General features: G+C 42.3%; 1 protein-coding gene and 1 non-coding gene across 3 annotated transcripts in view; one reads left to right on the top strand and one right to left on the bottom strand.

Moving 5' to 3' along the window:
• The window catches only part of CFAP221 (cilia and flagella associated protein 221), a 127,413-nt gene that overhangs the window by 41,099 nt on the left and 66,769 nt on the right, over positions 1-19,545 (bottom strand). For both annotated transcript variants that reach the window (XM_006057170.3, XM_044936418.1), the window contains exons 13-15: positions 14,426-14,515; positions 11,374-11,472; positions 4,762-4,867 (exon numbers count right to left, since the gene is read on the bottom strand). In XM_006057170.3, the coding sequence (XP_006057232.3) occupies positions 4,762-4,867; positions 11,374-11,472; positions 14,426-14,515 (295 nt within the window). The remainder of the gene's footprint in view (positions 1-4,761; positions 4,868-11,373; positions 11,473-14,425; positions 14,516-19,545) is intronic.
• On the top strand, positions 1,669-1,740 carry TRNAC-GCA. Its single transcript has one exon. It is a non-coding gene; the product is annotated as a tRNA-Cys (tRNA).

The following is a 19,545-nucleotide window of genomic DNA, read 5'->3' as shown; positions in this document are numbered from 1 at the left end:
GTGCATACATGCACATGTTTTGATATGCCCAGTCAGTCTATGTCTTCTGGTTGGTGAATTTAATCTATTTACATTGAAGGTAATTATGGATACATATGATCCTATTGTTGTTGTTGTTGTTCAGTCTCTCAGTTGTGTTCAGCTTCTTGCAACCCCATGGACTGTAGCATGCCAGGCTCCCTGTCCTTCACCATCTCCCAGAGTTTGCTCAAACTCATGTCCACTGAGTTTGGACATGCCCAACTTGGAGATGCCATCCAGCCATCTCATCCTCTGTCATTCCTGTATCCTCCTGCTTTCCATCTTTCCCAGCATCAGGGTTTTTTCCAATGAGTTAGCTCTTCACATCATGTGGTCAAAGTACTAGAGCTTCAGCTTCAGCATCAGTCCTTCTAATGAATATTCAGGGTTGATTTTCCTCAGGATTGACTGGTTTGGTCTCCTTGTTGTCCAAGGGACTCGGCAGAGTCTTCTCCAGCACCACAGTTTGAAGGCATGAGTTCTTCAGTGCTCAGTCTTCTTTATGGTCCAACTCTTTATGGAAAAAACCATAGCTTTGACTATACGGACCATTGTTCAGTCCAGTTCAGTTCAGTCGCTCAGTCATGTCCCACTCTTTGTGATCCCATGAATTGCCGCATGCCAGGCCTCCCTGTCCATCACCAACTCCCGGAGTTCACTCAAACTCACATCCATCAAGTTGGTGATGTCATCCAGCCATCTCATCCTCTGTCGTCCCCTTCTCCTTCTGCCCCCAATCCCTCCCAGCATCAGAGTCTTTTCCAATGAGTCAACTCTTTGCATGAGGTGGCCAAAGTACTGGAGTTTCAGCTTTAGCATCATTCCTTCCAAAGAACACCCAGGACTGATCTCCTTTAGAATGGACTGGTTGGATCTCCTTGCAGTCCAAGGGACTCTCAAGAGTCTTCTCCAACACCACAGTTCAAAAGCATCAATTCTTTGGTGTTCAGCCTTCTTCACAGTCTAACTCTCACATCCATACATGACCACTGGAAAAACCATAGCCTTGACTAGACAGACCTTTGTTGTCAAAGTAATGTCTCTGCTTTTGAATATGCTATCTAGGTTGGTCATAACTTCCCTTCCAAGGAGTAAGCATCTTTTAATTTCATGGCTGCAGTCACCATCTGCAGTGATTTTGGAGCCCCCCAAAATAAAAGTCTGACACTGTTTCCACTATTTCCCCATCTATTTGCCATGAAGGGATGGGACCAGATGCCATGATCTTCATTTTCTGAATGTTGAGCTTTAAGCCAACTTTTTCACTCTCCTCTTTCACGTTCATCAAGAGGCTTTTTAGTTCCTCTTCACTTTCCGCCATAAGGGTGGTGTCATCTGCATATCTGACGTTACTGATATTTCTCCTGGCAATAGGCAAAGCAATGTCTCTGCTTTTTAATATGCTGTCTAGGTTTGTCATTGCTTTTCTTCCAAGGAGAAAGCGTCTTTTAATTTCATGGCTGCAGTCACCATTTGCAGTGATTTTGGAGCCCAAGAAAATAAAATCCACCACTGTTTCTAGTTGTTTCCCCATCTATTTGCCATGAAGTGATGGGACTGGATGCCAAGAGGCCCTTTAATTCGTCTTTGCTTTCTGCCATAAGGGTGGTGTCATCTGCATATCTGAGGTTACTGATATTTCTCAATTCCTTGGTGGCTCAGATGGTAAAGCATCTGCCTGCAATGCAGGCGACCCAGGTTCAATCCCTGGCTTGGGAAGATTCCCTGGAGAAGGAAATGGCAACCCACTCCAGTACTCTTGGCCTGGAAAATTCCATGGACAGAGGAGCCTTGTAGGCTACAGTCCATGGGGTCACAAAGAGTCAGACATGACTGAGCGACTTCACTTCACTTCAATGGTCCTATTACCATTTTCTTAATTGTTTTGGGTTTATTTTCTGTAGGTCTTTTCCTTCTCGTGTTTCATGCCTAGAGAAGTTCCTTTAGCTTTTGTTGTAAAGCTGGTTTGGTGGTGCTAAATTCTCTTAACTTTTGCTTGTCTGGAAAGTTTTTGACTTCTCCATCAAGTCTGAAGGAAAGTCTTGCTGGGTAGAGTATTCTTGGTTGTAGATTCTTCCCTTTTATCACTTTAAGTATATCATGCCATTCCCTTCTGGCTCATAGAGTCTCTGTTGAGAAATCAGCTGATAACCTGATGGGGGTTCCCTTGTATGTATGTTATTTGTCCTTTTTCCCTTGTTGCTTTTATTCTTTTGTCTTTAATTTTTGTCACTTTGATTACTATGTATCTTTTTCCTCCTTGTGTTCATCCTGCCTGGAACTCTGCTTCCTGGACTTGGTTGACTATTTCCTATGTTAGGGAACTTTTCATCTATTATCTTCAAATATTTTCTTGGGTCCTTTCTTTCTCTCTTCTCCCCTGTAATGTGAATGCTGGTGCATTTAATGTTTCCCCAGAGGTCTCTTAGACTGTCTTCATTTCTTTTCATTCTTTTTTTCTATATTCTGCTCTGTCAGTGATTTCCACCATTCTGTCCTCCAGGTCACTTATCTGTTCTTCTGTCTCAGTTATTCTGCCATTGATTCCTTCTAGTGTTCATCTCTGTTTATTTGTTCTTTAGTTCTTGTAGGTCTTTGGTAAACATTTCTTACATCTTCTCCATTCTGTTTCCAAAATCCTGGATCATCTTTACTATCATTATTCTGAATTCTTTTTCTGAAAGGTTGCTATCTCCATTTAGTTGTTTTTCTGGAGTTCTATTTTGTCCCTTCATCTGGGACGTAACTCTCTGCTTTTTCATCCTGATTAGCTTTCTGTAATGTGATTTTTGTTCTAGCTGCTATGGGATTGTGGTTCTTCTTGATTCTTCTGTCTGTCCTTTGATGAAGGAGGCTAAGAGGTTTCTGTAAGCTTCTTGATGGGAAGGAGAGGGCAGGAAAAGCCAAGTGTTGCTCTGGTGGGCAGGCCCTTGCTTAGTAAAACTTTAAAACTTTAATCCAACTAACAATCCCTCCCTGTTAGTTGTTTGGCCTGAGGCAACCCAGCCTTGGGGTCTAGAGGCTCTTTTTTTGAAAGTGAAAATGAAAGTCACTCAGTCTGACAGACTCTGTGATCCCATGGACTATACAGTCCATGGAATTCTTCAGGCCAGAATACTAGAGTGGGTAGCCATTTTCTTCTCCAGAGGATCTTCCCAACCCAGGGATTGAACCCAGGTCTCCTGCATTGCAGGTGGATTCTTTACCCACTGAGTTACATGGTAGGGTTAGTAGTGAACTCCAAGAGGGTTTATGCCACGGGGGGCCTTCCCAGACTGCTGCTGCCAGTGCCCCGTCCCTGTGGTGAGCCCCTGCCTACCCACACCTCCACAGGAGGCCCTCCAACACTAATAATAGTTTGGTTCAGTCTCTTGTGGGGTCACTGCTCCTCTCCTCTGGGTCTTGGTGTGTGCAAAATTTTGTTTGTGCCCTCCAAGACTCGAGTCTGTTCCCCGAAGTCTTGTGGAAGTCCTATAATCAAATCCCACTGGCCTTCAGGGTCAGATTCCCTGGGGATTCAGTCCCTTTGTAGGATCCCCAGGCTGGAAGCCTGAAATGGGGTTCAGAAACTTCATAAGAGAGCAAGAGCCTCTTTGGTATTATTTTTCTCCAGTCTGTGGGTTGCCCACCCAGTGGGTATGGAATTTGATTTTATTATGATTGTGCCCCTCCTACCATCTCGATGCAGCTTCTTCTCTGTCTTTGGACACAGGTTATGTTTTTTTGGTGGGTTCCAGTGTTCTCCTCTCAATGGCTGTTCAACAGCTAGTTGTGATTTTGGTGTTCTCGCAAAAGGAGATGAGTGCATATCATTCTACTCTGCCTATCTTGAATCAGAAGTTCCCCTAAAACTGTAATTCTTAATGAAAGCATCTCTGATGAATATTCTTTGTCCTTGTCAGCAAAGAAAAAGATTAAATTAAAGAAACATATAAAGTCATTTTACAGGTGTCCGCATTTAACTCACAGGTAAATTTTATGATTTTTTTAAAGAGTTTATTAGAAATGTCAGTATCAGAGATTAAATAATATAGGAGGAAAAAAGAATAATTAAAATGTAATAAAATGTGCTATGTTCATAGCAGCACCATTTACAACAGTTAAGACATGGATGCAATCTAAATGTCCATTGACACATGAATGGATCAAGAAAATATGGCATATATATATATATATATATATATATATATATATATATAATGGAATATTACTCAGCCACAAAAAAGAATAAAAATGCCACTTGCAGCAACATGGATGTACTTGGAGATTATCACTAAGTAAGTAAGAAAGAGGAAGACAAATACCATATATATACTTATATGTTGAATCTAAAATATGACACATGAACTTATCTACAAAGCAGAAAGAGAAAAGACGTGTGGTTGACAAGGTGCAGAGGACCTTGCAGGTGTGGGGAGAGATGGAATGGGAGTTTGGAGTTAGCAGAAGCGAACTATGTGTGCCGAATGGATAAACAAGGTCCTATTATATAGCACAGGGAACTATATTCACTATCCTGTGATAAACCACAATGGAAAACAGTTTTCTAAAAAGTGTATATTTATGTATAACAGAATCACTTTGCTGTACAGCAGAATTAACACAGCACTGTAAATCAATTATACTTCAATAATTTAAAAAAATCCAGTATATGTGATTTATGAAAGCTAACTTCATCACAGAGAAGCCCCCTGCTTAGGGCGTATGCTGATGAAACACAGCTGTTGGCAGCTGCTCTACCTTGTGCCATGGACTGTCTTTCCTGAGTGAACCTTTTCACGATGATGTCTTTCTGTATGTTACGGACGGCATTCAGCATAGTAAGCAAGCGGCGATGAATCAGGACCTGGAATTAGAAAGAATAATGATTTCACATTATTAATCAGTGCTCACTTTGGCATTCAATTCAGCTCACTTTCCACAACCGCAACCAGGAGCTGAGCCCACCTGGGAATTCCCAGGACATTACACGCTGCCTTAGACAAGGCTGCAGGTGCCAAGGTCCGGGCAGTGCAGACCCGCCTGGATACAGAGACCAGGCTGTTACCGGGCCTTGACCCACCCAGTTTACGAGCTTCAGTTTTCTCAAATTTCCAGAGTGGAAAGAGTGACAAGTTCCAGGGTGAATCTTAGTGACACTGCTGTTGTGTTATTATCAGAATTGAAGGATAAACTGAGTCTGTATTAGCCCGGCAGTGGGTTGGGGCAATGCTGGCTGTACGCTCCCAGGCTTTGCATCCAGAGCAGATGCTGCTGGAGCTGTGCTCCCTGCACATCGAGTTGGGGGCCTGCTGATGTCACAGATCATGCTCCTTTCCATCTGGGGACAGACTTTGTCATTTATGGAATATTATGACACAGCCACTCTGCGGATAGTCCTGCTCAAGGAACTGCAGACATAGTGTGGAGAAATGGATGCTTTGCCTACACAGAGCTGATGTTCTGTGCGTGTGTCTGTATGTATAACAGGATGACAATAGACAGGATAAATACCATAAATAAAATAAAAAAGAGTGAACACATGAGGGCATGACTGAGGGGCTGGGGGTGGGGTGTCTGGCCTCTTGTGAGGGATGTAAGGATGGCCTCTCCAAGGTTAAGTTTGATCTAAGACTTGAACAATGAGGAGACAGCGGCCCTGGAAAGAAAGCTCTAAGCAGAGGAAGTAGCAGGTGCAAAGATCCTGACTCGGAAACAAAGGAGACAAGCTTAAAGGACAGAGAGAAACCCAGGATGGCCTTGTCATTGTGATAGAAGTTATGCATTTTATTCCAGTTGCAATGGGGGCTTTTGGAGGGTTTCCCTGGGGAGAGGTCCAATCTTATCCAGGCTTAGGGAGGCCTGGACTGAAGTGGTCCAGGTGAGAGATGACGGGGTGTGGCTGAGCCGAGGAGATGGCAGAGCCATGAGGCTGGGGACAGGTTTTTATATCTAAGTGACAATACCTTCTGGGAAGTGTGCAGAAAAGACTGAAATGCCACTCAAAGCCAGACACACAACTGCTGAGCCAGGCGGGCTGGTCCAGAGCAAGTGGCTGGGGTAGTGGTGGGAGTCCTGCTAGCAGTAAGTGTCTTGTGGCCACCTCTGTTCTCCATGGGCACAGAGCCACCTAGACAAAGCCCTAGCAGGGACACCGGTTACAGGGCCTGGGAGGTCGGGGTGCAGGTCACTGATGCAGTGAGCTCTGCTCTATCCACCAGGACTAGTTTCAGCCCAGGCTGCAAGCACTGCCTGGAAGATACCCACAATGTAAACTGTGGGAGTCTCTTCTATGTGTTGACTCACCTAACTTTCCTGACAGCCCTGAGACAGCTCTCACTGGTGTCCTCAGTGACAGATGAGGAGACAGAGGACAAAGGTCATGGAACTTTGCCAAGACTGAAAAGCTCATGAGAAGTAGCACCAAGATGGGAATGGAAACTGGTGCAGCCACTGTGGAGAACAATATGGAAATCCTCAAAAAACTATAAATAGAGGTATCATATGATCCAGCAATCCCACTCCTGGGCAGATATCTGGAGAAAACTCTAATTTGAAAAGACACATGCATCCCTATGTTCACAGCAGCACTATTTACAAGAGCTGAACAGAAACAACCTAAAAGTCTTCAGAAAGATTAACGGGTAAAGAAGATGTGGTACATATATACAATGGAATACTACTCAGCCATAAAAAGAGTAAAATGATGTCATTTGCAGCAATACAGATGGATTTAGAGATTATCATACTAAGTGAAGTAAGTCAGACACAGAAAGACAAATATCATATGATACCACTTATATGTAGAATCTGAATTATGACACAAATGAACTTATCTATGAAACAGAAACAGACTCAGACACAGAGAACAGACTGGTAGTTGCCAAGGGGGAGGGGGTTGGGGGACGGGTGATTGGGAGTTTGGGATTAGCAGATGCAAACTATTATATACAGAATGGATATACAAAAAGGTCCTACTGTATAGTATAGGGAACTATATTCAATAGTCTGTGAAAAACCGTATGGAAAAGAATATGAGCAAGAATACATATGTATGTGTAACTGAATCACTTTCCAGTACAGCACAAATCAACACGACATTGTAAATCAATTGTACTTGGACTCCCCAGTGGTGCAGTAGATAAGAATCTACCTGTCAGTGCAGGAGAGAGGGGTTCGATCCCTGGTTCAGAAAGATTCCACATGCCACGGAGCAACTAAGCCCGTGCACCACAACTACTGAGCCCGTGCTAGAGAACCCACGAGCCACAACCACTGAGCCCCTATGCTGCAACTGCGAAGCCTGAATACCTGAGAGCCCCTACACTGCAACTACTGAATCCCAGATCTAGAGCCTGTGCTCTACAACAAAAGAAGCCAGCATAATGAGAAGCTCGTGTACTCCAAAAGAGGGTAGCCCCTGCTCACTGCAACTAGAGAAAACCCTCACAAAGCAACAAAGACCCAGCCCAGCCAGAAATAAATTTCAAAAATTAATAATAAATAAATAAATAAGTATAGTTTGCAAAATAAAAAATTAAAAAAGCTATACTGGAGTAAAGGTGGCACTAGTGGTAAAGAAACTGCCTGTCAAAGCAGGAGATGTAAGAGAGCTGGGTTCGATCCCTGGGTCAGGAAGATCCCATGGAGGAGGGCATGGCAACCCACTCCAGTATTCTTGCCTGGAGAATCCCATGGACAGAGGAGCTTGGCGGGCTACAGTCCATAGGGTTGAAAAGAATCAGACAAGACTGAAGCAACTAGGCATGCATGCAGAAAAAGAAGTAGCACCAGCAACGGAGGGCAAGAAGCCCAGGCCAGAGCCCAAGTCTTCACCACTGCTTCCCTCCTGGAGGGTGGATTCTGCTCCCCAGGCAGCCACACCCCAGAGGTCGACAGGCAGCATAAGATGCAAGAGGGCCCCCCAAGATGGCTAAGTGCTGAGGCTTACAGGACAGTTTGTTGGAGGAGGGGTAGGCTGAGCTGCCTGAAGGCCAGCTGTGAACAGAGGGAGGTGAGATGGACTGGCATTCTGAGTGAACAGTGAGGAGGAGTAGATAAGGAGCTGATGTTTAGGAAGCAGATGAGGTCTAGGATCACACAGAGGATGGGGCAGCTGGGGAGGGGAGTAGGTAGCCAGACCAGGGGTCACTCACACCCTTTACTGACCTTAGAGACTAACAGATCTTCATTTGTTCCTGATCACGGGAAATGTGCTGGCTGGAGACCAATGTAAGGGTGAAGAAGCCAGGTGGTGAGAGGACACACCTTGAAAGCAGAGCTGCAGCCTGGATGTCAGAGCCCATATCCCACCAGAACACCCCATGATGCTCTCTAGGAATAACTAACCAGCATCCTATGGTTCTAGAGTTTCCATATGGCCCATTAATGCAACTCCTAGATGGACACACCACAGGAACTGAAGATATGTCCACAAACTTGTACATAAATGTTTGTGACATCCTATTCCCATCACAATAGCCAAAAACAGGTACAGCTGCAATGTTTCAACCAATAACTAGAAAAAAAGAGTGTGGTATTTCCATATGACTAAACACAATTCATCCTGAAAAAGGAATGAGGTACTGAAACCTGCTGCACCACGGATGAACCTTGAAAAGATGTTAAGTGAGAGAAGCTAGTTACAAAAGACTGTGTACTATATGATTTTACACATACGAACCTTGAAAAGATGTTAAGTGAGAGAAGCTAGTTACAAAAGGCTGTGTACTATATGATTTTACACATATGAAATGTCCAGAATATGAAAATCCACATAGACAGAAAGTGGACAGTGACTGGAGGGCTAGAGTGACTATTGAGGGGAACAGGGTTTCTTTAGCCAGTGATAAAAATGTCCTAAAATCGGACCTAAATCAAATCCCTTACGATTAACAGTAGAAGTGACAAATAGATTCAAGGGATTAGATCTGATAGACAGAGTGCCTGAAGAACTATGGACAGAGGTTAGTGACATTGTATAGGAAGCAGTGATCAAGACCATCCCCAAGAGAAAGAAATGCAAAAAGGCAAAATGGTTGTTTGAGGAGGCCTTACAAATAGCTATGAAAAGAAGAGAAGAGAAAGGCAAAGGAGAAAAGGAAAGATATACACATTTGAATGCAGAGTTCCAAAGAATAGCAAGGAGAGATAATAAAACCTTCCTCAGTGATCAATGCAAAGACATAGAGGAAAATAATAGGATGGAAAAGACTAGAGATCTCAAGAAAATTAGAGATACCAAGGGAACTTTTCATGCAAAGATGGGCACAAAAAAGGAAAGAAATGGTATGGAACTAATAGAAGCAGAAGATAATAAGAAGAGGTGGCAAGAATACACAAAAGAACTATACAAAAAAGATCTTCATGACCCAGATAATCAAGATGGTGTGATCACTTACCTAGACCCAGACATCCTGGAATGTGAAGTCAAGTGGGCCTTAGGAAACATCACTAGGAACAAAGCTAGTGGAGGTGATGGAATGCCAGTTGAGCTATTTCAAATCCTAAAAGATGATGCTATCAAAGTGCTGCACTCAATCTTCCAGCAAATTTGGAAAACTCAGCAGTGGCTACAGGACTGGAAAAGGCCCGTTTTCATTCCAATCCCAAAGAAGGGCCATGTCAAAGAATGCTCAAACTATTGCACAATTGCACTCATCTCACACGCTAGCAAAGTAATGCTCAAAATTCTCCAAGCCAGGCTTCAACAGTATAAGAACCGTGAACTTCCAGATGTTCAAGCTGGTTATAGAAAAGGCAGAGAACCAGAGATCAAACTGCCAACATCTGCTGGATCATCCAAAAAGCAAGAGAGTTCCAGAAAAACACCTACTTCTGCTTTATTGACTATGCCAAAGCCTTTGACTATGTGGATCACAACAAACTGTGGAAAATTCTTAAAGAGATGGGAACACCAGACCATCTTACTTGCCTCCTGAGAAATCTGTATGTAGGTTAAGAAGCAGCAGTTAGAACTGGACATGGAACAACAGACTGGTTTCAAATCAGGAAAGGAGATACATCAATATACATCAAGGCTGTATATTGTCACCCAGGTTATTTAACTTATATGCAGAGTACATCATGAGAAATGCTGGACAGGATGAATCACAAGCTTGAATCAAGATTGCCAGGAGAAATATCAATAGCTTCAGATATGCAGATGACACCACCTTTATGGCAGAAATCGAAGAAGAACTAAAGAGCCTCTTGAAAGTGAAAAAGGACAGTGAAAAAGTTGGCTTAAAACTTGACATTAAAAAAAAAAAAAACTTGACATTCAGAAAACTAAGATCGTGGCATCCAGCCCATCCCTTAATGGCAAATAGATGGAGAAACAATGGAAACAGTGACAGACTTTATTTTTTGGGGCTCCAAAATCACTGTCGATGGTGACTGCAGCCATGAAATTAAAAGACACTTGCTCCTTGGAAGAAAAGTTATGACCAACCTAGACAGCATATTACAAAGCAGAGACATTAATTTGCCAACAAAGGTCCATCTAGTCAAAGCTATGGTTTTTCCAGTAGTCATGTATGGCTGTGAGAGTTGGACTATAAAGAAAGCTGAAGGCCAAAGAACTGATGCTTTTGAACTGTGGTGTTGGAGAAGACTCTTGAGAGTCCCTTGGACGGCTAGGAGATCCAACCAGTTCATCCTAAAGGAAATTAGTCCTGATTATTCATTGAAAGGACTGATGCTGAAGCTGAAACTCCAATACTTTGGCCACCTGATGTGAAGAACTGACTGAGAAAAGACCCTGATGCTAGGAAAGATTGAGGGCAGGAGGAGAAGGGGATGGCAGAGGAGGAGATGGTTGGATGGCATCACCAGCTCAATGGACATGAGTTTGAGTAAACTCCGGGAGTTGGTGATGGACAGTGAAGCCTGCTGTGCTGCAGTCCATAGGGTCGCAAAGAGTCGGACATGACTGAGTGACTGAACTGAACTGAACTGAAAATTGGATAGTGGTGATGGCTGCACCACTCTGTGTGCTAAGTCACTTCAGCTGTGTTCAACTGTTTATGATCCTATGGACTAGATCCCACCAGGCTCTTCTGTCCGTTGGATTTCCCAGGCAAGAATACTGGCATGGGTTGCCATTTCCTTCTCCAAGGGATCTTCCTGATCCAGGGATCGAATCTGCATCTCCTGTGGCTCCTGCATTGCAGGCAGATTCTTTACCACTGAACCACTAGGGAAGGTCTCTGTACCACTCTGCACTACACAAAAAACTAGAGAATTGTATACCGTATAGGAGTGAATTTTATGGCATGTGAATTGCATCTCAATAAAGTTGTTATAAAAAACTCATTGCTCAATTTCCCATTGTTAAACACAGGGAAACTTCAACGTGGTGCTGAGACTTACCTTGCGAGCTGCTTGTTGAAACCGTCTCTGTGCTCGGAATCTGTTGACCCAAGTATTATTAACGAGTGGATCAAAATTAGGATGAAATTCTTGGATTTTCTGTGAACACAAAATATCGGTCCATCTTAGATGTAAATTTTAACTCCATGCATAATTATTTAATAAAAATGTTTCAGAGTTTGATCTCAAATCAAGTTATTTGTTCTTCCATTTAATGAGCATTTATTAAGCACTTTGGTGCACACAGCATTATAGGAACTACTTCTTGGGTTAGGAACCAAAAGAAAGACAGGATTTGGGTTTTAAGAAATGTAGTCTAGTCTCATTTTTCTAGTGACTCAATGTCACATATATATAATGCAGATCTGTTTCTGGCTTTCTCTTTGGTCTCATCCGTATGCCAGCACCACACTGCCTTAGTGATCTGACTTTTTCATAGACTTTGTCTCCTTCAGAGGCAGTCCTCTCCCCCAGTTTAGTTATTTTAAGTTAAAAAAATTCTCAAGCCTTTTCTCTTTCCTATGTGTACGTGAGTGCTCAGTCACTCAGTCGTGTCCAACTCTGCAACCCTATGGACTGTAGCCCCCTAGGCTCCTCTGTCCATGGGATTTTCCAGGCAAGAATACTTGAGTGGATTGACATTTACTTCTCCAGGGGATCTTCCAGACCTGGGGATCAAACCCACATCTCCTGCGTCTCCTGCACTGCAGGTGATTCTTTACCGCTGAGCCACCAGGTAAGCTGGTGGCTTACAAATATACACACACACATATCTACATGATAATACTCATGTTCATGTTGTGTATATATACATGTATATGTACTTAAAGAGTTTATAAAATTCCATGAGAAAGTCTATTGAGATATTAACTGGATTGCATTAAATCTATAGATCAATTAGAAAGAGGTGACATCTTTGCAATGTTTATCCTCTTCCATGAAACGTCTGTAAAAATCTTTCAACTTATTTAGATCTTTGTTGCTGTTTTAGTGTAAAGCTTTGTAATTGTTAGATTTGCTTCTAGGTACTTGCTTGCTATTATAAATTACATGTTTATTAAATTATATGTTAACATTTTCTTTCTTGTATATGAAAATACATACATATTGTACAATGATTTTATATGCAATTGTCAAGCTCTCTCACAAATTCAGTAAGACGAATTATTCTGGCAATAGATTCTTTTAGATTTTCTATAATCATAGTCAATTATATCATATGAAATCAAAGATCTTTCTCTCCAATATTTATGACTTTTATTATATCTTTTTCTTATCATTCTTACACTATATAGAATCTCTAACACAATACTGAATAAAAGAACTTATGCTGCCTTGTACATAAAATACTTCTAACTTTTCACCAATTGGAAAGACTTTTACTGCAATTTTTTTTAAAAAAGCAATTTATCAGTTTACAAAAGTTTCTGTTTTCCTCATTTGGTGAGTTTTCTTTTTGGAAAATTGTGAATATTACATCAAAAAAGAGAGAGAGAAAGAAAGAAATGTACAGTCTAGATAGGCAAGATCGAACAGACACATGTGGCCCTGGGAAAGAATGAAGTCACATGGAAATCAGTCCCTTGTGATGGGGGATGGGATGCCTTGGAATGGGGAGCCAGACTGTGTGGTCCTTACTAGAGCCTGCACACCATGTGCACATGTGCATGAACACCAGTAACTGGCTGGGAAGGAAAGGGTGCCTGGGGTGTCGAGAGGCCACCAGAGCCTCTGGCGCTGCAGGTTCTTGAACAGAGAAACAATGTGAAGACAGAGTCATCGGAAATGGATCAGCCCCTCATTGGCCCGGGCAGTGGGCCATGGAAGAGAAGTCGGATCTGCTGAATAAGCCGAGGCTGAGGTGTGACAGGGTGTGACGGTGGACCTCGGGGTGGCCTCATGGAAGAGTGACTGGCAAGACTTTGGGGCCAGATGACATGTGGGGGAGAAGGAAAAAGGTGAAAATAGTTCAGATTTGACAGATCCAGAAGAGAAAAGTGAGAATGATGGAGGTGGGAGATGGAGAAGAATCTTTCCATTGTTAAAATTAAAAATTGGGATAGACAACAGGTCCCACTGTATAGCACAGGGAACTATATTCAATATCCTCTGATAAAACATAATGGAAAAAGAATGTATATATATATATACACACACACACACACACACATATACATACATAACTGAATCATTGTGCTGTACAGCAGAAACTAACACAATCAATTATAAATCAATTATAAATTGATTTATAAAATCAATTATACTTTTAAATCAATTATACTTCAATAAAATAAAATTTAAAGAATAAACAAAAATTAAAAATTGAGGTTTTTAACCAGAAACTGTCACATGACAGAAGAAACTCTGACGGGGGCTGCTGTCCCCACTTCACAGTTGAGGACACTGCGGCACCAAGGCTGAAAGAGCTCCTCCCGGATCCCATATCCGTGGTGGAACTGGAGCCAGTGCTCTGGCGTCTGACTTCCTGTCTTGTTTGACAAAGGGAGGGAGGGGGCAAGGAACCCACCCAGGGACCCACCCTGAGGATCAGCATGCAGACAGGGGCGTGGACAGCAAAGTGAAGTCGCTCAGGCGTGTCCTACTCTTTGCGACCCCATGGACTGTAGCCTACCAGGCTCCTCCATTCATGAAATTTTCCAGGCAAGAGTACTGGAGTGGGTTGCCATTTCCTTCTCTAGGGGATCTTCCCAACCCAGGGATGGAACCTGGGCCTCCCGCGTTGCTGGCAGACACTTTACCATCTGAGCCACCAGGGAAGCCCTTGGACAGCAAAGGGGAAAAAAAAAACGGAGACCAAGAGGAGAAAGCAGAGTGTGGGAAGGAGGTGCCTGTATAAGTTGCCAATAACCTCAAATTGATGCCTGACTTGTGGGCATGTTGAAAAAAAAACACTCTGTGAAAAGGTAAACAAGTTAAAAATTGTTAAAAATCTCTTGGTAAGAGGATTTCTAGAAAATTGCTTATATGCTTAAAAAATAAGCATATAAAGAGCTGCTGACAATTAGAATCCAAATAAAGAAAAGTTACTCACTTCTTTCAGGTCGTGTAAAATCCGTTTGGGGTGAACTTCTGTCTTGCATCGCTGGAATTCCTCATACAAAACAGGATCTCCTCTATCTAGCTGGGGTTTTCAATCATTGAAAATGTTAAAATTGAATATAGATGCATCCAACTACAACTGTTATTTCTCTTTAAAACGGGTAGAAACACATTAAGCAGTTGGTCTAATCCATCCATGATGTTCCCTCTGGGAGGGGTGGTTAAAATGATCTTTGCAAGTACACCTACTGTTTAAATACGGAAAGTTTTATTAGAAGCACAAACCCAACACCTTCTTATTAAAATTAGTGTGTGTGTGTGTGTGTGTGTGTGTGTGTGTGTACGCACACGCTTCTGTGCAGTCACACGCACAGTCAGTCGTGTCTGACTCTTTGGGACCCCATGGGCTGTAGCCCGCCAGGCTCCTCTCTCCATGGAATTTTCCAGGCAAGAATACTGAAGTGAATTGCCGTTTCCTCCTCCAGGGGATCTTTACAATAGTCTCTGGAAATTATTTGAAGCATTTAAAATTCACAGAAAGGATTCTAGGAAACTGTGTCACCATGGGGGTGTAGAGATTTCATTTAAAAGAAATTTAACGTCCCAGTAAAGTTTTAAGCTCCTTAGAGCTAATTAACCAAGTATCAGGTTTAACACAGGCATGTGATCTCTCCCCTTACCCTGGGTGGCGGAGGTTGGGGGTCTGTCTTGTCCCTGGATTAAGAGTCCCCCAGATTGCCCCCCTTCCCCTACTACTTGTGTCCTCCTGGCCCGAGTAATCTCCCCTGTTCCACACTAGGCACTTCCAGGTTGTTCCCAGGAAGGCTGGCTTGGCTTGGTCAGTGTCTGCACATACCTGCTTCCACAGTAAAAAGGACCATACACACTGCAAAAATGTGTTAGTTTTTGCTTCTCTGTGGGCTTTACTATTTGTTAATTAGCTTCTAAAATTAGTTTGGTTCTCAGCTACACTGTCCACAGTCATTTTTAAGACTAAATTGATTGGGATACACACACTACTATATTTAAAATGGATAACCAACAAGGACCTACTGTATAGATCAGGGAACTCTGCTCAATATTCTGTAATAGCTTAAATGGGAAAAGTATTTGATAAAAATAGATATACATATATGTATAACTGAATGCAGATGATACCACTCTAATGGCAGAAAGTGAAGAGGAACTAAAGAGCCTTTTGATGAAGGTGAAAGAGGAGCGTGAAAAAGCTGGCTTAAAACTCAACACAGAAAAAATGAAAATCATGGCATCTGGTCCCATCACTTCATGGCAAATAGAAGGTGAAAAAGTGGAAACAGTGACAGACTTTATTTTCTTGGGCTCCAAAATCACTGTGGATGGTGACTGCAGTCATGAAATTAAAAATGCTTGCTCCTTGGAAGAAAAGCTATTACAAACCTAGACAGCATATTAAAAACCAGAGACATTATTTTGCTGACAAAGGTCCATACAGTCAAAGCTATGGTTTTTCCAGCAGTCATGTGCAGATGTGAGTGGACCATTAAGAAGGCTGAGCATTAAAGAATTGATGCTTTTGAACTGTGGTGCTGGAGAAGACTCTTAAGAGTACTTTAAGACTTCAAGGAGACCAAACCAGTCAATCGTAAAGGAAATCAACCCTGAATATTCATTGGAAAGACTGCTGCTGAAGCTGAAGCTCAAATACTTTGGATACCTGATGTGAAGAGCTGACTCATTGGAAAAGATTCTGATTCTGGGAAAGACTGAGGGCAGGAAGAGAAGGGGGTGCCAGAGGACATGATGATTGGATGGCATCACTGATTCAATGGACATGAATTTGAGCAAACTCTGGGAGCTAGCGAAGGACAAGGGAGTCTGGCGTGCTGCAGTCTATGGAGTCCGAAAGAGTTGGACACAACTTAGTGGCTGAACAACAACTTAGCAACTGAACAACAATGATAACTGAATCACTGTGTCACACACCTGAAACTAACGCAACACTGCTAATCAACTATGTTGTTGTTGTTTAGTCGATAAGTTATGTCTGACTCTTTCGCAACCCCAATGGACTACAGCCTGCCAAGCTCTTCTGTTCATGGAATTTCCCAGGCAAGAATACTGGAGTGGGTTGCCATTTCCTTTTCCAGAGGATCTTCCTGACCCAGGGATGGAACCTGCCATCTCCTGCATTGGCAGGGAGATTCTTTACCACTGAGCCACCAGAGAAGCACAATTCCAATATAAAATAAAAATTAAAAATTAATAAATAAAGATTGAACTTCAAGAAATCTATTCCAACCATCACATTAACACCTTATTTGGAAATAAGAGGACCTACTGTATGGCACAGGGAGCTACACTGTATTTTGAGCTATAGAGTATTTTGTCATAACATATAAGGGAAAAGAATCTGAAAAAGAATATACATACATATACGTGTGTGTGTGTATAACTGAATCACTGTACTGTATACCTGAAACTAATATGAGCCTTACAAATAGCTGAGAAAAGAAGAGAAGTGAAGGCAAAGGAGAAAAGGAAAGATATATCCATCTGAATGCAGCATTCCAAAGAATAGCAAGGAGAGATAAGAAGGCTTTCTGAAGTGAACAATGCAAAGAAATGAGGAAAACAACAGAATAAGAAAGACGAGATCTCTTCAAGAAAATTAGAGATACCAAGGGAATATTTCATGCTAGGATGGGCACAATAAAGGACAGAAACATATGGACCTAACCGAAGCAAAAGATATTAAGAAGAGGTGGCAAGAACACACAGAAGAACTGTACAAAAAAGGTCTTAATGACCTGGATAGCCAGGATGGTGTGGTCACTCATCTAGAAGCAGATATCCTGAAACCTGGAGTAAGAAGTCAAGTGGGCCTTAGGAACAATAACTACAGACAAAGCTAGTAAAGGTGATGGAATTTCAGCTGAGCTATTTCAAATCCTAAAAGATGATGCTGTTAAAGTGCTGCGCTCAATATGCCGGCAAATTTGGAAAACTCAGCAGTGGCCACAGGACTGAGGCCACTCAGTGTTGGTTCTCAATCCAATCTCAAAGAAGGGAAATGCCAAAGAATGTTCAAACTAGTGCACAATTGCACTCATTTCACATGCTAGTGAGGCTTCAACAATATGTGAACCAAGAACTTCCAGATGTACAAGCTAGATTTAGAAAAGGTAGAAGAGCCAGAGATCAAATTGCCACCATCCACTGGATCACAGAAAAAGCAAGAGAATTCCAGAAAAACATCTACTTCTGCTTCATTGACTATGCTAAAGCCTTTGACTGTGTGGATCACAAAACTGAAAAATTCTTAAAAAGATGGGAATACCAGAACACCTTAGCTGCCTCTTAAGAAACCTCTATGCAGGTGAAGAAGCAACAGTTAGAACCAGATGTGAAACAAGGGACTGGTTCAAAATTGGGAAGGCAGTACGTCAAGGCTGTATATTGTCACCCTGTTTATTTAACTTCTATGCAGAGTACATCATGCGAAATGCCAGGCTGGATGAAGCACAAACTGGAATTAAGACTGCAGGTAGAAATATCAATAATCTCAAATATGCAGATAACACTACCCTAATGCAAGAAAGCAAAGAGGAGCCTTTTGATGAAGCTGAAAGAGGAGAGTGAGAAAGCTGGCTTAGAACTCAACATTCAGAAAACAAAGATCATGGCATCCGGTCCTATCACTTCATAGCAAATAGATGGGGAAAAAATGGAAACAGTGACAGACTTTATTTTCTTGGGTTCAAAAATCACTGTGGACATTTAAATTAAAAGACGATTGCTCCTTGGAAGGAAAGCTATACAAACCTAGACAGTGTATTAAAAAGCAGACCCATCACTTGGCCAAAAAGGTTTGTATACTCAAAGGTATAGTTTTTCCAGTAGTCATGTACAAACGTGAGAGTTGGCCCATAAAGGCTGAGTGCTTAAGAATGAATGTTTTTGAACTGTGGGGTTGGAGAATACTCTTGACAGTCCCTTGGACAGCAAGGAGATAAAGCCAGTTAATCTTAAAGGAAATCAATCCTGCATACTCCACTGGAGTATGCATATCCCACTGGAAGGACTAGTGCTGAAGCTGAAGCGCCAACACTTTGGCCACCAGATGTGAAGAGCTGACTCATTAGAAAAGACACTGATGCTGGGAAAGACTGAAGGCAGGAGGAGAAGGGGTGACAGAGAATGAGACGGTTGGATGGCATCACCAATTCAATGGACATCAGCTTGAGCAAACTCTGGGAGACAGTGAAGGATAGGGAAGCCTGCTGGCATGTTGTAGTCCATGGGGTCACAAAGAATCAGACCCGACTGAGTGACTGAACCTCAACAAAATCAACTATACTTCAGTAAAATAAAAAACAAAACAAAACAGAAATGAGAGACATCTATGGTTGTCAGCAGGTGGTGAGCTCTTATATGAACTCATATAAGTTCAGCTCTTATATGAACACAGCTGATCTCAAACACATGTGGAGTTTGAGACTGTGGATCTCAGGTTCAAAACACAGATTTTGTAGGGAGAGACCTAACTCTCTTCCACCACAAGTCAAATAAAATAGGCAGTTTTAAAAAGGGATTGGTAAAGGTGTTGTAAGAAGAAAAGAGAGAGACTTCTTGTATCTTTATTCAGACTCTACTTATTTATAATGAACATCTCAGAAGTGAACATTACTGACCATCTCCCTTGAGCAAGAAGTCGCCATCCTTGAGTGTCTGTGCCATTGGGCTCTCATGCCCACTTGATCTGAATCCTCCATCCATCTTGCTTTGCTCAGCTTCCTGCTGTGGGCCTGGGCCTCCAGCTTTAGTTTGGACCTGGCTCTGGTGTGGCTCCTGGCTGCTGTCTCTGGGTGTCTCTTATTTCCATGCACTGTAGATCACGCCCAGCATTTCAGCCTGAATTGGAGCCATTCCCTGCCTCTGAATTGGATGTCTGTTTCTTATTTACTACTTTTCAAAACCATACTGTGTCTCCTAGGAAGCTTTCTAGTTAGATGAGTCCTCTCTCGCTGTCCCTTGAATCTCTACACTACTTAGAGGATGTTTCCAGTGACAGGTATGGCCAGCCTCAATTCATTGCTAACTGTGGGCATGTTATCAGCCTCTCCTTCCAAC

This window comes from Bubalus bubalis, chromosome 2, assembly GCF_019923935.1.
Source record: "Bubalus bubalis isolate 160015118507 breed Murrah chromosome 2, NDDB_SH_1, whole genome shotgun sequence".
Taxonomy (NCBI): Eukaryota; Metazoa; Chordata; class Mammalia; order Artiodactyla; family Bovidae; genus Bubalus; species Bubalus bubalis.
This window is presented reverse-complemented; position numbering and strand designations above follow the sequence as displayed.